The 22,532-nt window shown below is 36.6% G+C and overlaps 1 protein-coding gene across 3 annotated transcripts; it reads left to right on the top strand.

Annotated features, from left to right (window-relative positions):
• Positions 1 to 3,809: 3,809 nt before the first annotated feature.
• Positions 3,810 to 21,708, top strand: wipf1a (WAS/WASL interacting protein family, member 1a). 3 transcript variants are annotated; one of them, XM_081369415.1, is made up of 9 exons: positions 3,888 to 4,053; positions 8,310 to 8,397; positions 11,324 to 11,338; positions 11,762 to 11,891; positions 15,157 to 15,285; positions 15,854 to 16,570; positions 18,475 to 18,663; positions 20,017 to 20,121; positions 20,322 to 21,708. In XM_081369415.1, the coding sequence occupies exons 2-9, from the start codon at positions 8,344 to 8,346 to the stop codon at positions 20,366 to 20,368; spliced, it is 1,386 nt and encodes a 461-aa protein (XP_081225541.1). In that variant the 5' UTR covers positions 3,888 to 4,053; positions 8,310 to 8,343; the 3' UTR covers positions 20,369 to 21,708. The 3 variants fall into 3 exon arrangements, with proteins under 3 accessions (XP_081225542.1, XP_081225541.1, XP_081225543.1); XM_081369416.1 differs by lacking the exon at positions 11,324 to 11,338 and having other exon boundaries at positions 3,810 to 4,053; XM_081369417.1 differs by lacking the exon at positions 15,157 to 15,285 and having other exon boundaries at positions 3,931 to 4,053.
• Positions 21,709 to 22,532: the final 824 nt, after the last annotated feature.

The raw sequence follows: 22,532 nt of genomic DNA, 5'->3' as shown, positions 1-22,532 counted from the left end.
GTTTAACTGATATTTGAAGTGTATCGGTGTGACTTTTTGAAGTTTTGTGTTATAGGCTACCAAAAATATTTTACCATATGATGGCACAACTTACCAGTCAGAACCTGTCAGAGTCTGCAATCCTCCGTTCTATCTGTGGTCATGTCATGTCTACATGAAGCATCTGTGCATGAAGCAACGTTTGATCTCAGCATGAGGTCAAATCCTTCTAAACGATTTCTAGTAGAATTTCAAACGGGAACTGATTCCAGAAGGATCAAAAAAGGATCTTCTAGGAATCTGCAAAGATCCTACTGGATAAACTGAAATTCTGGTAAAATAATTCAAAGGAATTCAAAGGATACTCTAGAACAGAAATCCTTCTAGCAATCCTATAAACATTCTGAAAGTGAATCATTTATTCCGAGTCCAAAACAGTGTTTGCTGTGATTAAAGGATCCTTGCGGTCGCCTTCCGAAATTATAGGATGTGAATCATGTGAATTCCCATCATGCACTGGGGCATGAATAATTAATGAGGTTGATTTTTTGTGCTGTTTTCCAGCTGAGTTTACTGTTTAATCATTGCTTTTGTTGTTGGGTTTAGTAACTTGCGAATTTGTCACATCTGGAATTCATTTTCTACTCAAAATGACACATTCATACTCAAAAACGATCTATCGAATATTACCGTCATTGAGTACGGTGTACCAAGATGTACCAAAAATGTGAGGATTTTATCAAGTAAATCATGCAAGCTATTTATTTATTTATTTTCAGTGCAGGAGTGTCTGCTGTCTTGATTTTGTTCAGTAAATACATCAGAGATTAGATGCCACATAAGCTTGAGCGACGTCTCATAAACAGGCACTGCTGATCAGCGCTCAGCTCTGTTCAGTGTGTGTGTGTGTGTGTGTGTGTGTGAGAGAGACTGGAAGACTCCGTCAGGATAACTGAGGTGTTTCCATCATCAGTATGCACACACACAGACACGCAGTCACACACGCTCAGGGCTTTTCTCCCTGACGACGGGTCCTGTGCATGCGAGGCCTGGTTGGCTGGCAGGGGTTGCAGTGACGGCGGTGTGTTAAGCAGACTGTCTCTGTGTGTGTTTACATCCTCCTCAGTTTGACTCCATTCTCCTTTTCATCCTGTCTCTTCTACTATAAACACTTCCTTATTCTATTCTTATCAAAAAGGCTACAGTGCTGTGCACTATACCTAATGCTTTTTTAGTTAACAAAGTATGCAAAATAGTATTCAGTTTAATATAGCCTAATAATAACAAGACTGGTGGGTTGCTAGTTATTTTGCATTTTAATCTATTTTTGTGAGTCAAGAAAAGATGTTCAAATCAAGTTTGAAGCATTGCAGTGTGGGATACAGTATAACATGCAGAGATGATTTGCATACTGCACACAGTAAATTAAGCAATGTTTAGTACCATGTTTTGTTGCCAAGAACACTCAACCCGTTCAGCCAGAGATAATATCTCACTCAGTGCTGCCACCTGCAGTTTGAACACTGAACATGGGGTGTTGTGCATGGCGGAAGGATATCAGAAGGTTGCTGCTTTACACAACACGAATAATATTGTGCCATGAGTGCTTAACCTAAAAAAAACTCCAGGATTGTAAGTGTAAGAGTAACACTGTCAGGTAGGCCTAAACATAATGACTATGACTGTAAACATTCCTGTCCATTCTTCTTTTCTGGTATAGATATGGAAGCTTGTTTCCGCCACAGAATTACAAATAAAAAGGTTATTGCGATTTTTTATTTCACAATTCTGACTTTTTCCCCTCACAATTGCGAGTTTACATCTTGCAATTCTCAGAATTGCGTGATATAAAGCCAGAATTGCATGATATAAAGTAAGAATTGACAGAAATATTTTTTTTTCCTTAGAATTGGACTTTATAACTCGCAATAGCTTTTTTTCCCGCCACAGAATAAAACATTTAAAAAGATAATTGCGACATATTATATTTATATTTACATAGTTTATATCTCGCAATTCTGACTTTATTCTGTGGCGGAAACAAGCTTCCATAGCATAGGTATCTTACACTCATTGTGTAGCTATACATTTTTGCACTTATATTAAAAAATATATATAGGCTATTGTTCCTGCATGTATTGCAGCTGTAAAATAATTACATCAATAATGACACTGTTAACCTTCCCTTAAACATTTACTAACCTAACCTAAACCTGCAACCTAACCCACATCCACCTCACATGTGTTTTGCAATACAACACAAAATCACAATAAGTAGGCCTATTGTAGGCTACCTAACAATACTTTTTTTTTTATGTAAGTAGCCTAAATGCACCCGATATAGCCTACTGTAAAATGGATTTGAGTTTTCTTTTAAGAGAATTTCAGTATGTAACAAGTTTAAACACGTGTGTTTGTGTTTAAATAGGATGACTAGCAGGTGCATTGTATTTGTATAATGGTTAAATATTATAATAGCCTATACCATATAGGCTACATTATACAAAGGACAATATTACATTACTATAATAGGCCTTTTGTATAGTGTGTCATAAAATTAAACATCACCTGCCTGTCTCTTAGGAAATTACATGATATACTGTAGCCTCTGCGGGGCTGTTGAATGCTTGATTCTGATTGGTTGACGAGCGTTCTAATGTGTGCAGTTGTTTTCTGGGAAATGCGCGGATGAAGTAGTTCCAAGCAGATCTCGACCGCATTACAGTTCCATATCACTTCGCCAAATGATTTCAGTTATTTCAAAGCAAAAGAAACAATAAATATAGGGAACAATAGGATTTCCATGTTTTTTGTCCCAAAAATAGGTTTTAGGCTATTATGTACGGAAAATACGTATCATAGGCCTACTCTCTTCCACTCGCTATTAGAGATGCTGTTGCCGAACACTGTTGAGAGACATACTGAGGTAATTCACACGCTTAAACACACACACACACACACACACACACACACACACACACACACACATATATATATATATGTGTGTGTGTGTTGCGTTTTGGGAATTGTCTTGGCAACTAATTAAAGAGACTGATTGAGAAATGAGAAACAAATATATATAGGCTAGCTATATATATATATATATATATATATATATATATATATATATATATATATATATATATATATATATATATATATATATATTAGGCTATCTATATATATATATATATATATATATATATATATATATAGCCTATTTATGCCTACATACACACACACTACTGTTCAAACGCTTGGGGTCAGAACGGATTCAAAAAAGAAAATAAATTAATAATTCAGCAAAGTTATAGTAAGTTTCTATTTAAAATAAATGCTGCATGTGATAATAATCAGAAATGTTTATTGACATCAAACATCAAATCATCATAGTAGAATGATTTGTGAAGGATCATGTGACACTGAAGACTGGAGTAATGATGCTGAAAATTCAGGTTTGATCACAGGAATAAATGACATGTTAAAATGTATTAATGAGTAGCCTATAAGAGGCAAAAACACATTTTATTTCAAAAAATAAAATCACCAGCCCCAGACTTTTGAACGGTACTAGTGTATATTAATGTGATTCTCTACGCCTGTGGTTATATTCCGCTAGGACACCTGTGTGAACTGCTCACCGTAATATCATAGAGATAAAAAACCTGACACCAGCTGATTAAAAATCACTGTGCAAAAATAACTCAGCACAAAAATGTTGACTGAGGGCCGATCTGCAGTACAAGCTCATGTCGCAGCAACAGAGACCGGTGTCAGATCTATTTTCTCCAAATGAGTCATTTATAGTTCCTGTTTCTGTTAATGCTCTCAGTCACTGGAGTTCATAACAGCCCTCGACTGGCTAATCTCACTCTGACACAGACATTGTGTGAGGAAATGCATGTGGTCACATTCGTTTGCATGCTGTGAACATCAGCTCGTTCTGTTGCATGAAAAGCTCTCACTGCAGTGCTAACTCTCTGATTGGTCTGTGCACTCGCAGATAGGAAGAGCAGCGCAACATTCAACAAGACCTTGGATCTGGATCTGGTGGCTCCCAATGCGCAGACACAGGTGAGTGTTTCTCTGAGTGTGGAAATGATGGAAGGCAAGCTTGTGAGGGAGTGATGAAGTGTCCTGGTAAGGGCTAGTGAGCATCTCTCTCGAAGTTAGTGTTTCTTTTCAAGCTGCTGCTTCTTCTCTAACTGCTCGACCACAGAGGAAACTCAGCGGAGGAAATGTAACTCGCTCTCTGGGCTTTCACACAGCTTCTGAACAAGACCGGATAAACTGTTGACATTCTGTGATATCTTGCATTTCTCCGCATAAAAACTGAATTTTCAATGCAAATGTCAGGTATAACTGTTCTTCTTTGACGGCTAACACACACTGGAGAACAGGATACACTTGAATTCGAATGCAAATATTTAAAATAAAAGTAAAGTCTCAACGAAATAAGCAAATATTTTGAATATTGTAGCGCGCTTGTCCTTACAGAGCAATGTAGAAAATATCTCAAAGTTTGGGGTCAGTGGAATTTAAATTAAAATATATATATATATTTTTAAGAAATTGATTCTTTTATTCAACAAGAATGAATTAAACTGATACAAAGTAACAGCAAAGACAGAAAAAATGTTACATTTCTAATTTGTTCCTTTTGAACTTTCTGTTCATTAAAACATCCTGATTTTTTCTATTGCGCTTTCACAAAAATATTAGGCAGCACAACTGTTTCAACATTGATAATAATCATAAATGTTTCTTGAGCATCAAATCATCATATTAGAATGATTTCTGAAGGATCATGTGACACTGAAGACTGGAGTAATGATGCTGAAAATTCAGCTTAGATCACAGGTTATACATTACATTTTAAAGTATTTTACAATAGAAAAAAATATTAAACAGTAATAATATTTCACAATATTACTGAGTTTTCTGTGCATTTCACAGAATTCTTTTTCTTACAGAACCCAAATTTTTTAATGTTATGCTGAGATTCAAAGCTAAACATATATTTCAGAAATGGTTATTTACGACATCTAAGTGTTTGTTTTATGAAAAGGCTGACAATTCTTCTCTCACTCCTGATTGCCATAAACTTGCCACTGAAGAGATACTGTAAAGAGCAACAGATGTAAGATCAGATCTGTAAAATGAGCATTTCCCCCTTCTTAAAAGCACTCGAGCATGTTAAAGGTTGAGCCTCATCTGTGTGTTTATTTGTGCTGGTGTCAGGAAGTCATTGGTCTCAATGTGATGATCACTTGAGAAGCAGATAAGAGCTTTTGACAGCTGGAAGCAGGTCAGAAATCTGCCTCTGGAAACAAATCGCACAGATATTAAGAAGGCAAGTTATTACATTCCTGAAGATGAACATGTGAGTTGTGTTTGCTCACACAAATGTGTTGGTCACACGTTGGCAGCTCTCCCAGGCTCTGCTGTGCTCGATGAGGTGCACTGAAGTGGACTGGGAGGCTGTTCTGGTGGTTAGGGCGCTGGTAAGTTGTGTTTTGGTTTCTGGTGTGGTTCTTGTGTTTTTCAGTAGCACTTCTGCTGTTGTAAGGAAACTGTGCCAGCATCTGTCTGCAGCCACTCTGAATTTAAGAGGCAGGAGCGACACGCCATGATTTTACTGCCTGTGTGCGAAACATCCAGCGATGCACACGAGTAATCAGGTCACAGCTGTACAACATCAGTCAAAACACACTTCTGGCTTACTCTGTCATGAAAATGCACATAGGGGCAAACTGGAGCTTAGTTTGAGCAAGAGAGAATCATGTGCGAGATCTTTGTAGCGTAACATCTCTTTTTTCATGATCCTAAGATAGTGAACACCTGCTGTTTTGTTACTTTCAAATGACTACCTTTGTGGAAAAGAAGTAGCATACTTTTAAAAAGCGCACTTGTTATGAAATTAATGAACTTTAAAAGAATATGCGGTAACACTTTCTATGAAGCCCATGCTTATAATGCATTACATACTTATTTATAAGCATTACTATACTATAGATATTTTTATAAAGACTCGTTAAGACCTACACTGCATTATAAGAACAGTTATAGTAACATTTATATTATTTTTTATAATTATAAGTCATGCATTTGCTCATGTGCATGTGCATGCTCATAATACATTATACACTGCTTTATAAATGATCAAATATAAAATAGATCCAGAGACACTTGTTTGATGTACCAATTAGTTATCAATTATGTCTTTAATGGTTAAAGAGGTCATAAAATTTTTGCATTAGAGGTCATGAATGGTAAAAAATATATCGTTGCAGTGTTTTGCTAAAAACATTTAAACTTTATATTAATGATTTTTGTGTTTTATTTTTTTTATTATTATTTTATTACAGGAATTATTGTTCATAGTTACATTTACAAGTAAACAACTTAAAATGTATAATGAGCACATCTTCATGATTTCTTAACATTCGCTTTAGGGAAATTGCATCCTATATGTTTTAACTTTACTTAAAGCCATCAATGATGCATTTATAGAGATTAGATCACTCAAAATAAGTATTTATAAGAACACAACACGGCTATTAATAACAATATATTCACTTATTTGACATAAATAAATCTGCATTACTAAAAAGTCATTGTAATATAATATTATAACATTATAGCAATGCAGGGTGCATCTTTATAAATACATTCATGAAACCATACGACTGACTATATTAATACTTATAAATCAATGTAAAATGTATTATGAGCATGCACATTGAAAAAGCAAATGCATAACTTATAAGTATTAATAAAACAATAATATAAATGTAACTATAACTGTTCTTATAATGCAATATAGGTCTTAATCGGTCTTTACAAATATATTTATAGAATAGTAATACTTACTTATTAATAAGTGAGGAGTTCAGATGCAAAAGCCTCTAAGCGCCATCTGAAAGTTTCTTCTAGAATGATCATTTTTATCAAGCTCGTATATTTAAGTTAAATCATTTCACTTAAATGGCAGCGCAAATTACCTATTAATTGTCATTTAAGTGAAATTACTGAACTTAAATATACAAGCTTTATAAAAATGATCATTCTAGAAGAAACTTTCAGATGGCGCTTAGAGGCTTTTGCATCTGAACTCTTCAAGTGTAAATGGAGCTATAACTCATTATAAGCATGGGCTTCATAGAAAGTGTAACGATTGAAGTCCAATGGAGACAAGTGAGGTGAGAACCCAAACGCAATTTATTTACACAAAGAACGCAATCAAACATAAAACAAAAACATTAAGGCATGAAACCTCAAACCTTAAGCAGGAACATGAACATAGACTGGAAAACAAGACTACAGGAGCCTGAACACGGAACAATCAATACTCCACAAGGACACAGGACTAACATGAGACAAGGGACACCTGTGAACATTTAAACAATCAACCAGTGACAACATGACACAACAGACAAGGGAACACAAGGCAGGATCACATGACTAAAACGGGGATCACATGACAGACCAGAACCCTTGAACAAGAAACAAACACCCAAAACGTGACAGAAAGTGTTACCGAATATACTTACAGTTAGTGCAAACTGAATCTAATGTTTTCTGACACTTACTTTTACTTTTTCTGACACTTTCTTACATTTAAATGAAATGCAGCTTGAGTGTTTGCTTTGACTCTCTTAAGTTAAGCACGTTTTTGAATGTAATTTCATAATTTTATTGTCTTTGAAATATGGTTAAAGTCGAATGTACTGACAAGCGTTTACAGTGAACTCAAATATATTTTAATGCAATTTCTGTTGAAACTTGTGTCATGTATAGATTTATAATTACACATTTGTTTTTTTAATAACACTACAGTTAAAATTATGATTAAGTACTTGTTAGTAACACATCAAAATAAGTGTACTTATATAAGCATTATTAAAACAATGATTTGAAATGTACAGGTACTTTAAAGTAAAACTTTTAAACATTCAAAAAGCATTTTAACACCTTTTTTACACTTAAATGGCCCTTTCATTTCATTAATATAGTATCTGCAAGTACTGTACAGCTTTTAAAAAATAGACTTTCTGTAATACACTACATGTGCACTTTCAAAACTCTTCATTTTCACAAGGGTATTTAAACTACAAAAGGGTAAGTTTGAGGTATCAATATGTGTGTGTGTGAATATGTGTTACTTTATGACTTACTTTATGACTTTATGACTTACTTTATGACTGGAACAAAAACCATTGAGGACGAGGTGTGTGTCTTCAGAAGATGTGACACTTCCTCAACTTATCAGCTTGGTTGTTGTTGAATAGTTGTAACTAATGTGTTTTTGTATTTTTTTTTTCTCACAGTCTTTTAGGTTAAAAGTGACACATAAGAGAAACTATGCCTGGACCTCCACCACCGCCCCCTCCTGCTCCCCCTCCAACCTTTGCACTGGTATGATACCATTGTTCAGATCTACATATTTTGATAAGTAGCTTTTTAAAGGCCTGGTTTCACAGACAGGGCTTAGATTAAGCCAGGATTAGGCCTTAGTTCAGTTCGGTCATTTAACCCCCGTGCACTGTTCGATTTCTGGGTACGGCCTTGTTGGAATGGGTCATATTGACCCTAATTGGATTCAGTACAATTCCCCAAAAATCGCACTATGAAAAAAAAAAAATAATAATAACATATTACCTTTTAATATCAATATTTTTCACACATTACAAAGAATAAATATCTGAATTTATGATTTATAAAACTGTTTTTAAGACTCCCCACACCTGTGGGACGTTTGCGATTACACATTTATTACAATAATATCTTAATTAATCTTAAAAAATATAATTTGAAAGCTTTCTGACTAGTTTTCATATTTGGCCCCTTGTTTTTCATAAGAAATGCCAGAGAAATAGATAATTAGCGATTGATTCTTTATTTGCGATACAATTTATTAGTAATTAAAATCAAATAAGATTAAAAACTACTTCCGAATAGGATGTCTACTTCATAAATATTTAGAAAAGTATGGAAATATATGGTTCAGATCACTCAAACCATTTATGGAAATCGAAGAGTCATAGTGGAAAAGTTTGGTACTGCGGCCAAAAAAATCTTACTGAAGGCTCATTTATTGAGATATCAAACTAAAATTTGACGCAGGACTTTGATTTTCTTAGATTTAGAAAATCAAACATGCTTTTTAAATTATATATTTTATATAATATATATATATATTAAAATATTTTTATATTTTACATGTTCATGAACTTTAACTTCTATAACTTTTTTTAAACTTTACTTTTAGAACTGTTTTTATAACTTCTACAATAATCTGTGACATTTCGTCTTTAAAAAGATAGCAAATTTAAGTCTGTGCTCGTTTTTTTTTATTTAAAATTTAAGTTGGAAAAATCATTTTTGTATGAGTGCTCAAAAAATGGGGACTGACAGTTAACAAGTTAAACAGTTTTGTTTTCACAGACTTTCAAAAATAAAAAGTTGTTAAACTCAGCAAGACACTTCTACTTCTGGACTAGAGCTCTCATATACGATAAAGAAATGTTATTTTGTGTCTGTACTGTTGCTTTTGAATATCTGCCTATGAAGGTCAAATTGACCCACAAACTTTAAAATCATATAAAAAATGTTAAAAATCCCTACACCTTGGCATGTTGAAACTTTGCATGCATGTTCATGACCCTAAATGAGAAAAAGTCACAAAATGTCAAGAAAAGAAAAAAACAGGTTAACCGGTATTGCTGACAACTCAAAAATCAAAATGGGTTAAACTGACCCGCAACATAACACGAGGGTTTACAGCTTTTATGAACGTGCCCTAGAAAATAATACATACTGGTGTGCATCTTGAGGCAAAACAATGGCACTGACATATTTTAAGATATTTCAGTAAAAGTTAAAACAGCTCAAACATGCAATTTAGTCTTGTCTGTGAAACTGGGGGTATAATATCAAAATATTTATACTGGACCAAATACAAGTATTTTCATGATGATTATGTTAATAGTTCATTTGTATGAAATAAAACAGGATCTCACATAAACCAAGTGTTCAAGTGATCAGATATTGTAGTCAGATAGAAGATAAGCAGTGTACAGGTTGATCATTTGTAAGGGTCATTTTCTAGGAACAGTGTCATTTGTGCCGGAATATTGAACGTTTTTAAATCATCTCATTTGACAAAGTTCCTGCTGAAGATACCAGAGCCTTAACTACCACATGCTGGACCAAACGTACGAGGACGTTTAGAGATCAGTGGTAGATCAACAGATATGGGCTTTTCAAGGTCTTAAACCGTTAAACTGTTCCCTCCCATCTTAAATTTGTGGTTATTGAGTGTATTGAGCTGCAGTGATGACGTATTTTTGTTGGCCAACCCGTAAGTTGGATGGATGGATGATTCAGCTGCGGGCGCCATCGTCTGGTGAGACGCATGACTCTATCCTGATAAGCACTCATTGTCACAGTTAGAAACATGACAGCTTTCTTTTTTTCCATGAGGGGGTTTGGCACCACAATGGCTTTGTTTCCAGGCAGAACGTGACACACACGTCTCCCGGAAACCCTGCAGAATTCAACCAATCAGAGATGACGACTTCAACTTCCCATTTTGTGTGCCTTGTGCATCATACATTCAGCCAACGGTCCGTGAGGCTGAGAGACTAGTGTTCACCAGACTTATTTCAGGCATTTAACAAAAAACGATTGAACCGCGAGTGCTAAAATACTAACTTATTTATGGGTTTTGGCCTACAAAAATACATCATCCCTGCAGCACTCCATAGCCTTGCTCCAAATACCAGTTGTTATTTATCGTAAAAAAAAAAATAATAATAATAATTTATGCACTACAATATTTCTGCCACATCAACATTCACATGAACGTTTTGTTCTATTTTAATTTTCACTTCGTCTGCTTAGTCAGTTATCATGGATATTCATTAAGGAGCACACCTCTCTGTATTTGGTTGATCATCACTGTGTATTTAAAGGGATAGTTCACCCAAAAATTTTGTAATCACACTTCCAAACCTGTATGAATTTCTCATGATAGATTACTATGGAAGTCAATGGCTTCTTTAAAAGTATCTTCTTTTGTGTTCAATGAATCAAAGAAACTTATACAGGTTTTGGAGAACCTAAGGGTAAGTAAATGATGACAGAATTTCCATTTTTGGGCGAACTTTATCCCTTTAAGTTTCTCTTTAGTTCCCATTCATTGTCCGGTATTGTTTGTGCTGTTTGTGTATGGCACACTGTTTCGTTTGTGTCCTTTGATATTACATTGAGTGTACTTTATATTAATAAATCACGTTTATATTTGGATCTACTTCGTCTACCTTCTTCCTCCTGGGATTAGACTGCAATTCCAAAAGTAAGTTTGATTTATATAATTTAAATTGGCACTGGAGAAAGTTTTGAATTGATCAAAATTCTGGATTTATTGTTTATTGTTCAACCGTTGAACATTATAACTTATAGCTAACAAATAACATTGTATAGCCTACACTTTTTATGCCAAGAAAAAATGCCAGGTTTTTCCCATAAATAAGTTGAAATATTGAGCCTGATGATGTCAATAGTGTAACAGCAATCAAATACTGATAAAAGATTGTACTTTCTTGTTTCTGTTTAACCATGTGATCACAAATACACACATATAATACGCCATTATGTAACGTGTAATTATGTAGCACACACTGTCTATTCAAAGTTGTAGGTATTCAAGGCTGAATATCTATTTTGAGTTGACGGCAATGTTTATGTAACATCTCTAATTTACATTTACTTTCACTAGGCGAACACAGAGAAGCCGAATCTGAGCAGAAATGAGCAGCAGGGGAGAAATGCTTTACTATCTGATATCGGCAAAGGCGCTCGACTGAAGAAAACAACCACCAATGATCGGAGCGGCCCAATTCTGGACAGTGAGTTAAACTTGTTTTGTAATATTACATTCTTTAAAATCGATGGTTCCATGAAGAACTTTTAAAATCCATGTAACCTTCCATTGCACAAAAAGTTCTTCAAACTAAGAAAAACAGTTATTTTAAGAACTGTTCATGGAAAGGTTCTTTAGGGAACCAAACTTGGTTCTTCTTTTAAAACCCCTTTTTTGGAACCTTTATTTTAATCAGAATTTGCGATCTGAGTGAAACAGCTTCTCGAACAAGATCAAATGTGGGGCGGGGCTTGATTTTGATCATGGGGAATTGATTGGATGGTTGTGGTTTGCTATTAGTGGGTCTCATGTGAGTGTCAGGTTGCCCCGCCCTGGCTGAAACGTCCCAACAACACTCGTCCAGTGAATGTTTATTGATAAAGTCATTGGACTAGCTATATATTACTCTCTTGGCCATAGACTATAATACTGATCCAACACTTTCTTAGTGCATGTAGCTGTGGTCTTGCATTGGCATGATTAGGGACTCCAATTATGAGCAAATCAACGGTTTGATGGATTTTTTTTTTTCTTCTTTGAGGATCGAAAACACTAGGCCAAAGCCTGGCCCAAACTTATGGATCTTTCGAAGGCGTTTAGCTCAGCATCCTCATGTCAGAAATTATAATTCTCCTTTTCCCAACTCTGTTCTTAGACAGTGATCTTTTAAAGTGTGAAGATGTCAAAACTCTCAGGAGGTTAATGAGCCAATAAGACAATTCACTTTTGGAGGCAAAGTTGTCATCTAGCAGGGTGTTTTGCATATGAAACTTGATTGGGAAGAGAAAAACTTGCAAGGTGACTAGTGCCTGGTTCTGCATCTGGGTGTTGGTTGCAGTTTGAGGGTAGTTCCACAGAAACAGTTTGCTTGTTGGATGAGGGGTATTGGGTGGTTATTTATGAAATATAACAAATAATGTGTCTGATCTGTCTCAGGCACTACAGAGGGCACATGAATTTAAAGGCCCACTGAACCGAAGTGCCTTGGAACATGCAGCTTTATATGATGCGTTGACGTAATTTCCACTGAGACAGGAAGCTAAGGCGGGACATATTGAATGGCTCCTCCCCCTTTTCAAATAGCCAATAGCGTTACTTTACCTCACAGACTGTATGTCAGACTTGACAGCACCATGGAAGCGAATCCGAGCGCTGATGATACGTTGGATTCAATAGTAGAGGTGTAAATAAATTCTAGCCATTTCATTCTTAAAGGCACACTGTGTAGCTTTTCAACCTTCATAATATATTTCCAAGACCCTTGTGATGGTACATCGACTTACAATAGGTTGAATGACACAGCTGCCATAGCCTGATGGGGTCTGTATTGCTTTTACTGGCACTGCGCAACTTCGGGGTTCAGGTAGTAACCCGAGCACAAAAAGAACTACAAAATTCGACTGCTTTACGGCATATGTCACTTCCCCCACCACTTCCTCAAATTTGAAAGTGAGAGGCCAACCAGCGTTTGTTTTCGGCTTTTGTGCGTATGTTTTTGTCATGGGGGCTGTTTACACCTGGCCACGTCATGCGTTTTCTCAGATCGGATAGCTATCTGATCGTGAAAAGACCAGGTGTAAATGCCCTCCGAAACGCATTCAAGATTTTGAATTTGAAAATTCATCTGCAGTAGCCACCGTTCAACATGAAGAGGGCAGCACTCAGATGTTTTTACACCATATATTGTAGAATTAAAGCAACACCAAGGAACTTTTCCTCTGCGGTCGCCCTACAGGTTGGAAGCGGAATTGTCCATTTCCGCTGTGGTAAATAATTTGGCCTACCGCATCCTACTGTCGCACGCACACGCTCACTGTTTATCCAGCACCGGCTTTGGAATCTATTGTAACGCTTGCCGTAAAGCAAGTCAAATTTGTAGTTTTCTTATGTCTCATTAGAACTACAGAAACGCGACCCGATCTGGCAATCTTACATAGCGCGGATATACCAGATAAAGGACCGCAAAGCGGTGGCATAGTGCCTTTCACCCTGTCACGACTTGATGAACCACTGAAACGATTTTGGAAACATTATTTGAAGGTAAAAAATCCTACTTAGTGTTGCTTTAAAACACTTTATATCCAAATGTCAAAAAAGTTACTCGAATCAATGAACAGCACTAATTAAGCCCCATTCTTACAGATCATTAACTAAAAAAAGTTGGTTTAGGGTTTAGTTACCCTTTAAAATCAAGCAGCTTTAACCATATTTAACATGAAAAACAGTGCCAGTGTTTTGTTTCATCAGAAGTACAACTTAATTTTCTACTATAAAGCAGTTCTCCAGCATGTTCATCTTATTACTCGTGTACGTCTAACGACAACCTACTGAACAGGCCAAATGAACCAGAAAAGATTTCCACATGAAAGAAGGCAGAGCCTTCGCGCACACCTACCTGTTCTTGGAGTAGATCAACTTACAGTTTCGCTCTTAGTAGACGCTGCTGTCGAAAACACTGTTGAGAGACACACAGACTCTGGTAATTTACACACACTTAATCTCTCTCTCTCTCTAATCTGCATTAATAATGGCATTGGTCTGCTATCAATGGCCTACACACAAGCGTTTTAAGGAAAAAACTTGACAAATGTCTTGAAATACATCATCTGAACAATGTTTCGTGGTAAACATAGTATAAGCTGAATAATTGACTCCGGGCAGTTGAATTGTTAGAAAATAATGCAACTTATTCTTTATACAATTGTAACACTTAAGTTCCAATGAAGACGAAGATGAAGATGAAGATATTGTATCACAATGTTTAATAGATGAAGCAAAATGGACAGCCAACTTGCGAGACAGTGTGCTAGTGCACAGACAATACCGGACCAGGAGCGCAGGTGAAGGAACAACTTAAGAAGGAAAACAAACAAGGATAATTAATCACACACAGCTGACACATATGAACTAATGATAACGATGACCAAGGAGTCAAACGAGTGGTGGGAATCTGAACAAAGATGACACGTGACAAATGAAAACAAACTGAAAGTTCATGAAAACTAAACTAAACTGAACAGAATAGTGACAACAATGATGTGCACGGATAAATCATTTATAACAAATACTGCTATAATATTTCATATTCATAAAAAAGATTGAATTTTGATTTCATGGTGACTTTAAGAGTGTAGAGCCAAAGACATTCTAATGAATAAATTGATATATATTTTTTATAAGTAAATAAAAACAATTAATTTATGTGTATTACAAGTATTATAAGTATTAATTTAAATGTTTTATTTACACAGAGCCCAAAGGAGGAGGAGGAGGAGGAGGAGGAGGGGGAGGAGGAGGGGGAGGGGGAGGGGGTGGTGGAGGACTGGGTGGGCTGTTTCAGGGTGGAATGCCAAGACTGAGATCACCAGGAAACAACAACGGTAATCATCTAAAATAAATAATTGTTATTATTATTTAATACTACATTCAAGCCTTAAATTAAAGGAAGAAAAAATCTAAAAATAAATATAAATATTACATAATAATAATCATATTTTTAATTTAATAAATATTATTAATAATAATACAATTATAATTATTATTTAATAATAATAATATCCTATTTTATTATTTGTTCCTATAATTTTTTTGCATTGTGACAAAATGAAATCAAAATGTTTATACTATACTATACTATACTATACTATACTATACTATACTATACTATACTATACTATACGTGTATAATATAATATTAATAATCCTAATTTAGTCCTTTTGTTTTTTTTCATTGACATAAACTGAAATCAAAATGTTTATACTATACTATACTATACTATACTATACTATACTATACTATACTATACTATACTATACTATACTATACTATACTATACCTGTGTAATATAATAATATTCCTAATTAAGTCCTGATTATTTCCTGAAATCAAAATGTGCTGTACTTAAAACTTGTCTTCATATTCTTTGTTTTTTTGGTCCGTTAAAACAGTAAGAGGACCAATGCCTCCTACAACTGGGAGATTCCCAGCGCCCAGCAGCCCAGCAGGAAGCAGACCCCCACTGCCAGTCTCCGGACGACCTTCTCCTGGGAGGGCCGGACCCCCACCTGTACCACCATCGGGACGCTCATCCCAGCACAGCTCTCCCAGCGGCCCACCAGCTCTACCTGGAAACCGACCGTCAGGTTCCTCACCTTCTGTACAACCCCCAAGCCAGCCAGGCAGACGTCCAAGCCTTCCTCCCGCCCCGAGAGAGTCCCAGTCTTCTTTCCCTCCACCACCAATGCCTGCATCTGCCCGGCCGCCATTACCCACATTCCCTAGCAGGCCCTTAGATGACCTCCCTCCCCCTCCACCACCCACTGGAGGAAAAAGACCGTCATTTTCTCGAGATGCCTCACTACCACCACCACCACCATCAATTGAGAGTAAACCAATGAGTTCTCAGAGGCCTATGGGCAATCCGCCTCCATCCTTACCTCCAGGAAGAGGGGGGGCACCACCCATCCCACCATCCCAGAGGGAGGAGCCCAACACTAGAGGTGGTCAGAGAAACAGCCTTCCTCCTCCTCCTCCACCTGGACGCTCCAGCCCACTGCCTCCACCGCCCAATGAGCGGCCGCCTCCACCTGGACGCTCCAGCCCACTGCCTCCACCGCCCAGTGAGCGGCCGCCTCCATCGGGACGGAGCCCATCCGTACGGGCAGGTATGTGGAAGATCATTTCTGTTTTGCAGTTCATTTTTTACTGTCAAAATATTGAGTCAAATGTATTTTATATTTACAAAACGGTTAGTTCCAGTCCTTAATTCTGATTGATTTTATATTCACGATAAAACATGGCTATGACCGCTTCACCAAACGGTTATATGTATCACTACACAACACCCCTAGCAACCACTCTTAGTAACTTAATCATATGTTCTCATTGATATTTTTCATTGAAGCTTATAGAGTAGTATTGTGAGAGATCGAGTAAATGAGTGTACCTGCATTTACAGTAGATTTGCCATTTTCCTTCAGGTCAGTCCTATATTCGTAATAAAAAATCAGTTTGAATGTCTGCTGCTATGTCTTGTCGTTTTAACATTTGGGGTTTTCCTGTGCCCTGACACACTAGTCATTTCAATATAAAAGTCTTCTCTACTGACTGACTCACTCATAAAGACAGTCTTTTCCATTATCTAAAGGCGAATTAGTGTAATGTCTGTTGCTATTCACAGTCAGGGACTATTTTTTCCAGCGGAAGGAAGGCTTTTAGTGATTTTACTTCATGAAAGTTGCATTGATACATATTTTTTGGCTTTAATATTTTTATTGTGTGGTAACCGTTTTATAAAAGCTCAGCTTTGCGTCGTTCCTAACAACGCCCTTCAGCTGTGACTTATTTATGATACAGCACAGCCTCTCGTACCTTATTGCTTACATATGTATGGTTTAGATTGGGGTTAGTAAATCTTACTTATTGACTATGTGTTAAAAAACTGTGACAGGACGGAAAGTGATATTGAGGTCATATGAAAAACCAAAACATGTTTTGCCATGTAGTGACATTTTTCAAAATGCAACTAGTATGACTAACTAATATGATGTCTATCTTTAAAAATGTAAGGTGTAAAATAGTTTATAATAAAACATAAATGTGTTTTTGAAAAGTTTGGGGTTGGTAAAACTGTAAAAGTTTTTGAAAAAATATATTATGCTCACCGGGGCTACATTTTTCAAAATAAAACATACAGTAAAAAATACTGTTTTATTATAATTTAAAATGAAGTTTGCTGCTCAAGAAACATTTCTGATTATTATCAATGATGAAAACAGTTGTGTTGCCTCATATTTTTGTGGAAACCATGATACATTTTTTCATCATCCTTTGATGAATTGAAAGTTCAAAGGAACAGCATTATTTTAAAGTATAAATATTTTGTAACATTATAATTGTCTTTACTGTCAATTTTGATCAATTTCATGCAGCCTTGCTAAATAAAAGTATTATTTAAAAAAAATCTTACTGACCACAAAGGAGTAATTAGTTATAGTAGGAATTAAAGCCATGTTTCCACCGAAATTACCCGGAACAGTTTGTCCCAGAAACTTTTCCCCCCCCAGAGCCCAGACCTGTTGCTGTCTGTGTTTCCACCGCGGTCTAAAGTACCGTGAAGATTAGGCAAATAGTCCGGTGATGTAGGACTGCGCTCGACTTTACAATTCCCACTGGATTTCATCCTCTGAATTTAATTTTGTACTCAACCAATCAGCATGTTCAGCGCCCAAGTCCCACCCCTGAACGTTCCTGAGCTTTGAAAATGAAGAAGTACTCGCAAGCAGGGACTTTCGGATGGGGAAATATTTACCTGGAACTTCATTTAGACCCTGATTCCTGCGGTGGAAACACACCGAGTACCAGCCCAAAGTCCCTAGTTCCTGAATAAAGTTCCTGCGGTGGAAACACGGCTTAATATGCTTTTAAATTTTCCAAATTTTTCAAATAATTTAAATGTGAATTTGGAGACGCCTGCATACACACGATTCATGTGTTATGATGTTTAGAAACAAGACATTGTTTTATTGTTTTGTGGATTTCTCATCATGCGACTGGACCTCCCCTCCAGGTCCTCTTCCACCTCCACCCTCAGGAGGAGGAAACAGAGGTGGGATGCCTCAGCCCGTACCTCCTCCTAATCGTCCCGGTGGATCAGGCAGACCCGCTTTTCCCCCAGACCCTCCCAGAGTGCCCAGCTTTCCTCCCCCACCCCCCGAGACCATCAACGGCTACCAGTGCCCTCCACCACCTGCCACAGGTACGACCTCTGCGCTCTTAAAGGGACAGTTCACCTGAAAATGAACATTTTCAGGGATTGTTCACCCCAAAAATTATGTCATTAATTGCTCACCTTCATGTCGTCCCAAACCCGTAAGACTTTCATTCATCTTCAGAACACAAATGAGGGCTTTCTGTCCCTCCATTGATAGACTACGCAACTACCACTTTCAAGGTCAAGAAAGGTAGTAAAGACATCATTAAAGAAATCCATGTGACTCCAGTGGTTTAACCTCAATTTTATAAAGCGACGCAAGTGCTTTGTGCAAAAAAAAAAAGAATTTACCACTTTAATTACAAAATATGAATCTCCAACTCTACATTGTCTGCTGTCGCGTCAACACACACAACATATATGCACGCACCGTGGTGCTCCCGTGAACGTGCATATTTAGTAAATAAAGTGGTAAATTCAGTTTTTTGTGCAAAGCACTCGCATCGCTCTATAAAATTGAGGTTAAACCACTGGAGTCTCAAGGGTTACTTTAATAATGTCTTTACTACCTTCTTTGACCTTGAAATTGGTAGTTGCGTAGACTGTCAATAGAGCGACAGAAATCTCTCAGATTTCATTAAAAATATCTTAATTTGTGTTTCGAAGATGAATGAAAGTCTAACGGGTTTGGAACGACATGAGGTTGAGTAATTAATGACCGAATTTTTGGAGTAACTATCCCTTTAAGACCCTTTAACCTACATCTTATATCAGTCTATGAGGAAAATGGCAGCATGTATAGGTCAACAATACAAAAGGCAGTTTAAACCTGAAGAGAGGCATTTCTGCATTGTCTTCAAAAAACAGAATTGAAAATAAAGTAGGTTTTCCGGATATGAGAAAGTATTTAAGCAGAAATAAGTTGAGTTTTAACAAAAAATGTAGGGTTACCGTATTTGGAATTTAAAGGGATAGTTCACAGGGTCAAAATTCTGTCCTCATTTACTCACCCTCATGTCGTTCCAAACCTGTATGAGTTTCTTTCTGTTTTCTGTGAAATGTTGAAGAAAATATTTTGAAGAATGTTTAGAAAAAAACTGTTTCGGTTCCCTTTGACTTCCGTTGTTTGAACAAAACAAAAACTACAATGGAGGTCAAAGGGAACTGACACTTACACATCTTCTTCTGTGTTCTGAAGAAGGTAGGAAGTCATTCAGGTTTGAAGCGACACGAGGGCGAGTAAATGATGACAGAATTTTCATTGTGGGTGACCTTTCCCTTTAATGTCCATAGACAGCAGATGCAGCATTACGTATGGTTATGAAAATGTGCTTTTGACATTTGCTATTGACTGACTCTGTTTGACGGTAAATAATCTATCGTATTCTTTTCCTCTAGATGAATGGGGGACGAGGTTCTCCTTCCATGCTCTGTCTGAATTACCTCCACCAGAGCCGTACGTCTCCTTCACAAAGTCCTACCCCAGCAAGGCCGGGGGCAAAGGTCAGCACTGCAGGGTTTTGTGCAGAATTGTAATGAGAGTTCTCTAAAAGTGTGTGTTGTTGCGAATCTAGTATGATGCAAATGTCCACCCACAATTGTTTTTTGTTTTCCTGCTTTTAGAGGTGACATGTTAAGTTTTGCATATTTTAATTGCATATTTTAATGTCAGAATAGTTAGTTTATATCTATTTGTTTTTCAGGAATCGGAGACAGAGGAGCGCCACCCTTGCCGCCAATTCCCAGATGAAATGTTTTGGCATTATCATAGTATGAGATGGATTTTCATCTGCTGAATGAGACTCAGGAACTCATTTTATATATATAAAAAAAAATGTCTTTATTTTTCGAATTTCTTTTGGGGGGGAAAAATGTATGTCCACTATGGCAATTAAAGTGCATTCTGTCATTATCCGTGAAGGTTTGTTTTAATCAGTTTGCAGTTTGAAATTAAGACATTTTTTGTGTGTGTACAGGTTTAAATTGCATTGTAAGGTCCAAATGTCCCAACAAGTGTGTGTGTGTGTGTGTGTGTGTGTGTGTGTGTGTGTAGTTCAGGTATTCCCTACATTGCGGGGACATTTTTGGTCGCCATGAGGAAAACAGCTTATAAATCAAAAAAGTGACTGTTTTGAAAATGTAAAAATGCAGAAAGTTTTTTGTGATATGTAGGTTTAGGGGTTGGGTTATGGGAGAAAATATAGTTTTAACAGTATAAAAATCTTTATTTCTAATGAAAGTCCCTATAAAACATGAAAACCCAACTTACAAAAATACCTTGTCCTGCTAATTATATCTACGTTTATTTATTTAACAGACAAATTTATCTGACTAACATTTGAGAAAAATAGTGAGTAATTTAATGTATCATAAAGTAGCACACATTTCATCAGGAATCCAGAAGGTTACGCAGCTAGAAAAGTGAAGTTGCAAAACTGAAGCGGAAAGAGAGAAGTTCACATTTGAAGTAGTTTTGCCTCTCAATTGAAAATGGTTATTCTCTCCTTAAATTATTTCTTTTTCAATAAACTTTCCTACAAATAATATATAGGACATATCAATGCAGGAATATAGAATAGCCTACATTAAAGCCACTGTGAGCAAGGAAGTGAATATAGCGAAGCGCTGCTAACTTCTGTCAAACCAAGCCACTGAAAGTCCCCACACTGCCATGCCTTCAACCCTCAACCACATCCCTGTGCTTGCGTGTGAACTGTCTGGAAGAACTATCTCTGTCTAGTAAAGCTGTAATCTGATTGGCTGAAAGGGAACGTGAACAAGGCTGATACAATGAGGTGGATGGAGTAATGATCTAGATTTGTCAATATGACATCAAATCACTGAAAGATGCGGTCAGAGTTTTGTACTGACACTTGATAGCAAGTTACACATAAAGCATAACAGTAAATTCTGCTTTGTTTTATGATTATGCTGTGGCTTTGTAGGCTATTATTGCAGTGCTCCTCAAATTCTGAATTCAGCCCAGGGCAACGTAAATGTATATTTCATGGGTTTTTATTTGTATTGCTCTCTTTTTCTACACGCAAACTGATCAGTGGCCCAAAATAAAGTTCGACTAATCCTGAAGTCAAACATTTTGAGTTAGCTGTACATTGTGAATGTTTGATTTAAAAGAAATGCCTCCCTCTATCGACCACGACAAGAACATCTGGCTTGGTATTTTGTAATGCTGTCAATCAAATCAGTAATACGGTAAAGATCAGTTTTTCCGAATGAATACAATTGGAATGTGTGAAATGTAAGTATTATTCCCATAGAACCGAGAGTTTTCATATATATATATATATATTTTAATAAAGGAGGTTTCCATATTACGTGTGTTGTTTCGGGCTTATGTTATGCAAAGGAAAGCACCACGTGAAAGCAGGGTTGCCAGGTGCCAGCAAGGTTTTCCAGCCAAAACCTTCTCAAAAACCGCGAAAATGCACAAAAAACCGCCCATTTTTTTTGTGGCTTGTTTCTCGTTTAAACACATTGAAATCATTAACAAGCTTTAAAATGACCCATTTTTCGACTTAGCCTATCCGAATTAGAAACAATATTCAATTAAATGAACGCAAAAGTAGGCTACACTGACTTCAGTCAGACTATTGTAGGCAACTATAAGCTTATGTTACGGAAAATAATGCGATCAACTTAGGCTAGCAATGAGTCTGTTTATTGTCACTAAAAGTCGCTTGGAGCATTCAGTAACATAAAAACATCGAGTGGATATATGGACATAAAAAAATAACCCACTTTATCATTTCAGTTATTTCAAATGGCAACATGAAACATGCATAAGGCTGGAAGAAAAAAAACGCCCAATCTGGCAACCCTGCGTGAAAGGCGCCTGTGCGCTTGTGCGCATGCGCATACTTTTAACCGATTTCTATTGGCGAGTGTGATGAAAA

The sequence above is a fragment of the Scardinius erythrophthalmus genome (genome assembly GCF_964197995.2).
Source record: "Scardinius erythrophthalmus genome assembly, chromosome: 6".
In the NCBI taxonomy this organism is placed as follows: domain Eukaryota; kingdom Metazoa; phylum Chordata; class Actinopteri; order Cypriniformes; family Leuciscidae; genus Scardinius; species Scardinius erythrophthalmus.
This window is presented reverse-complemented; position numbering and strand designations above follow the sequence as displayed.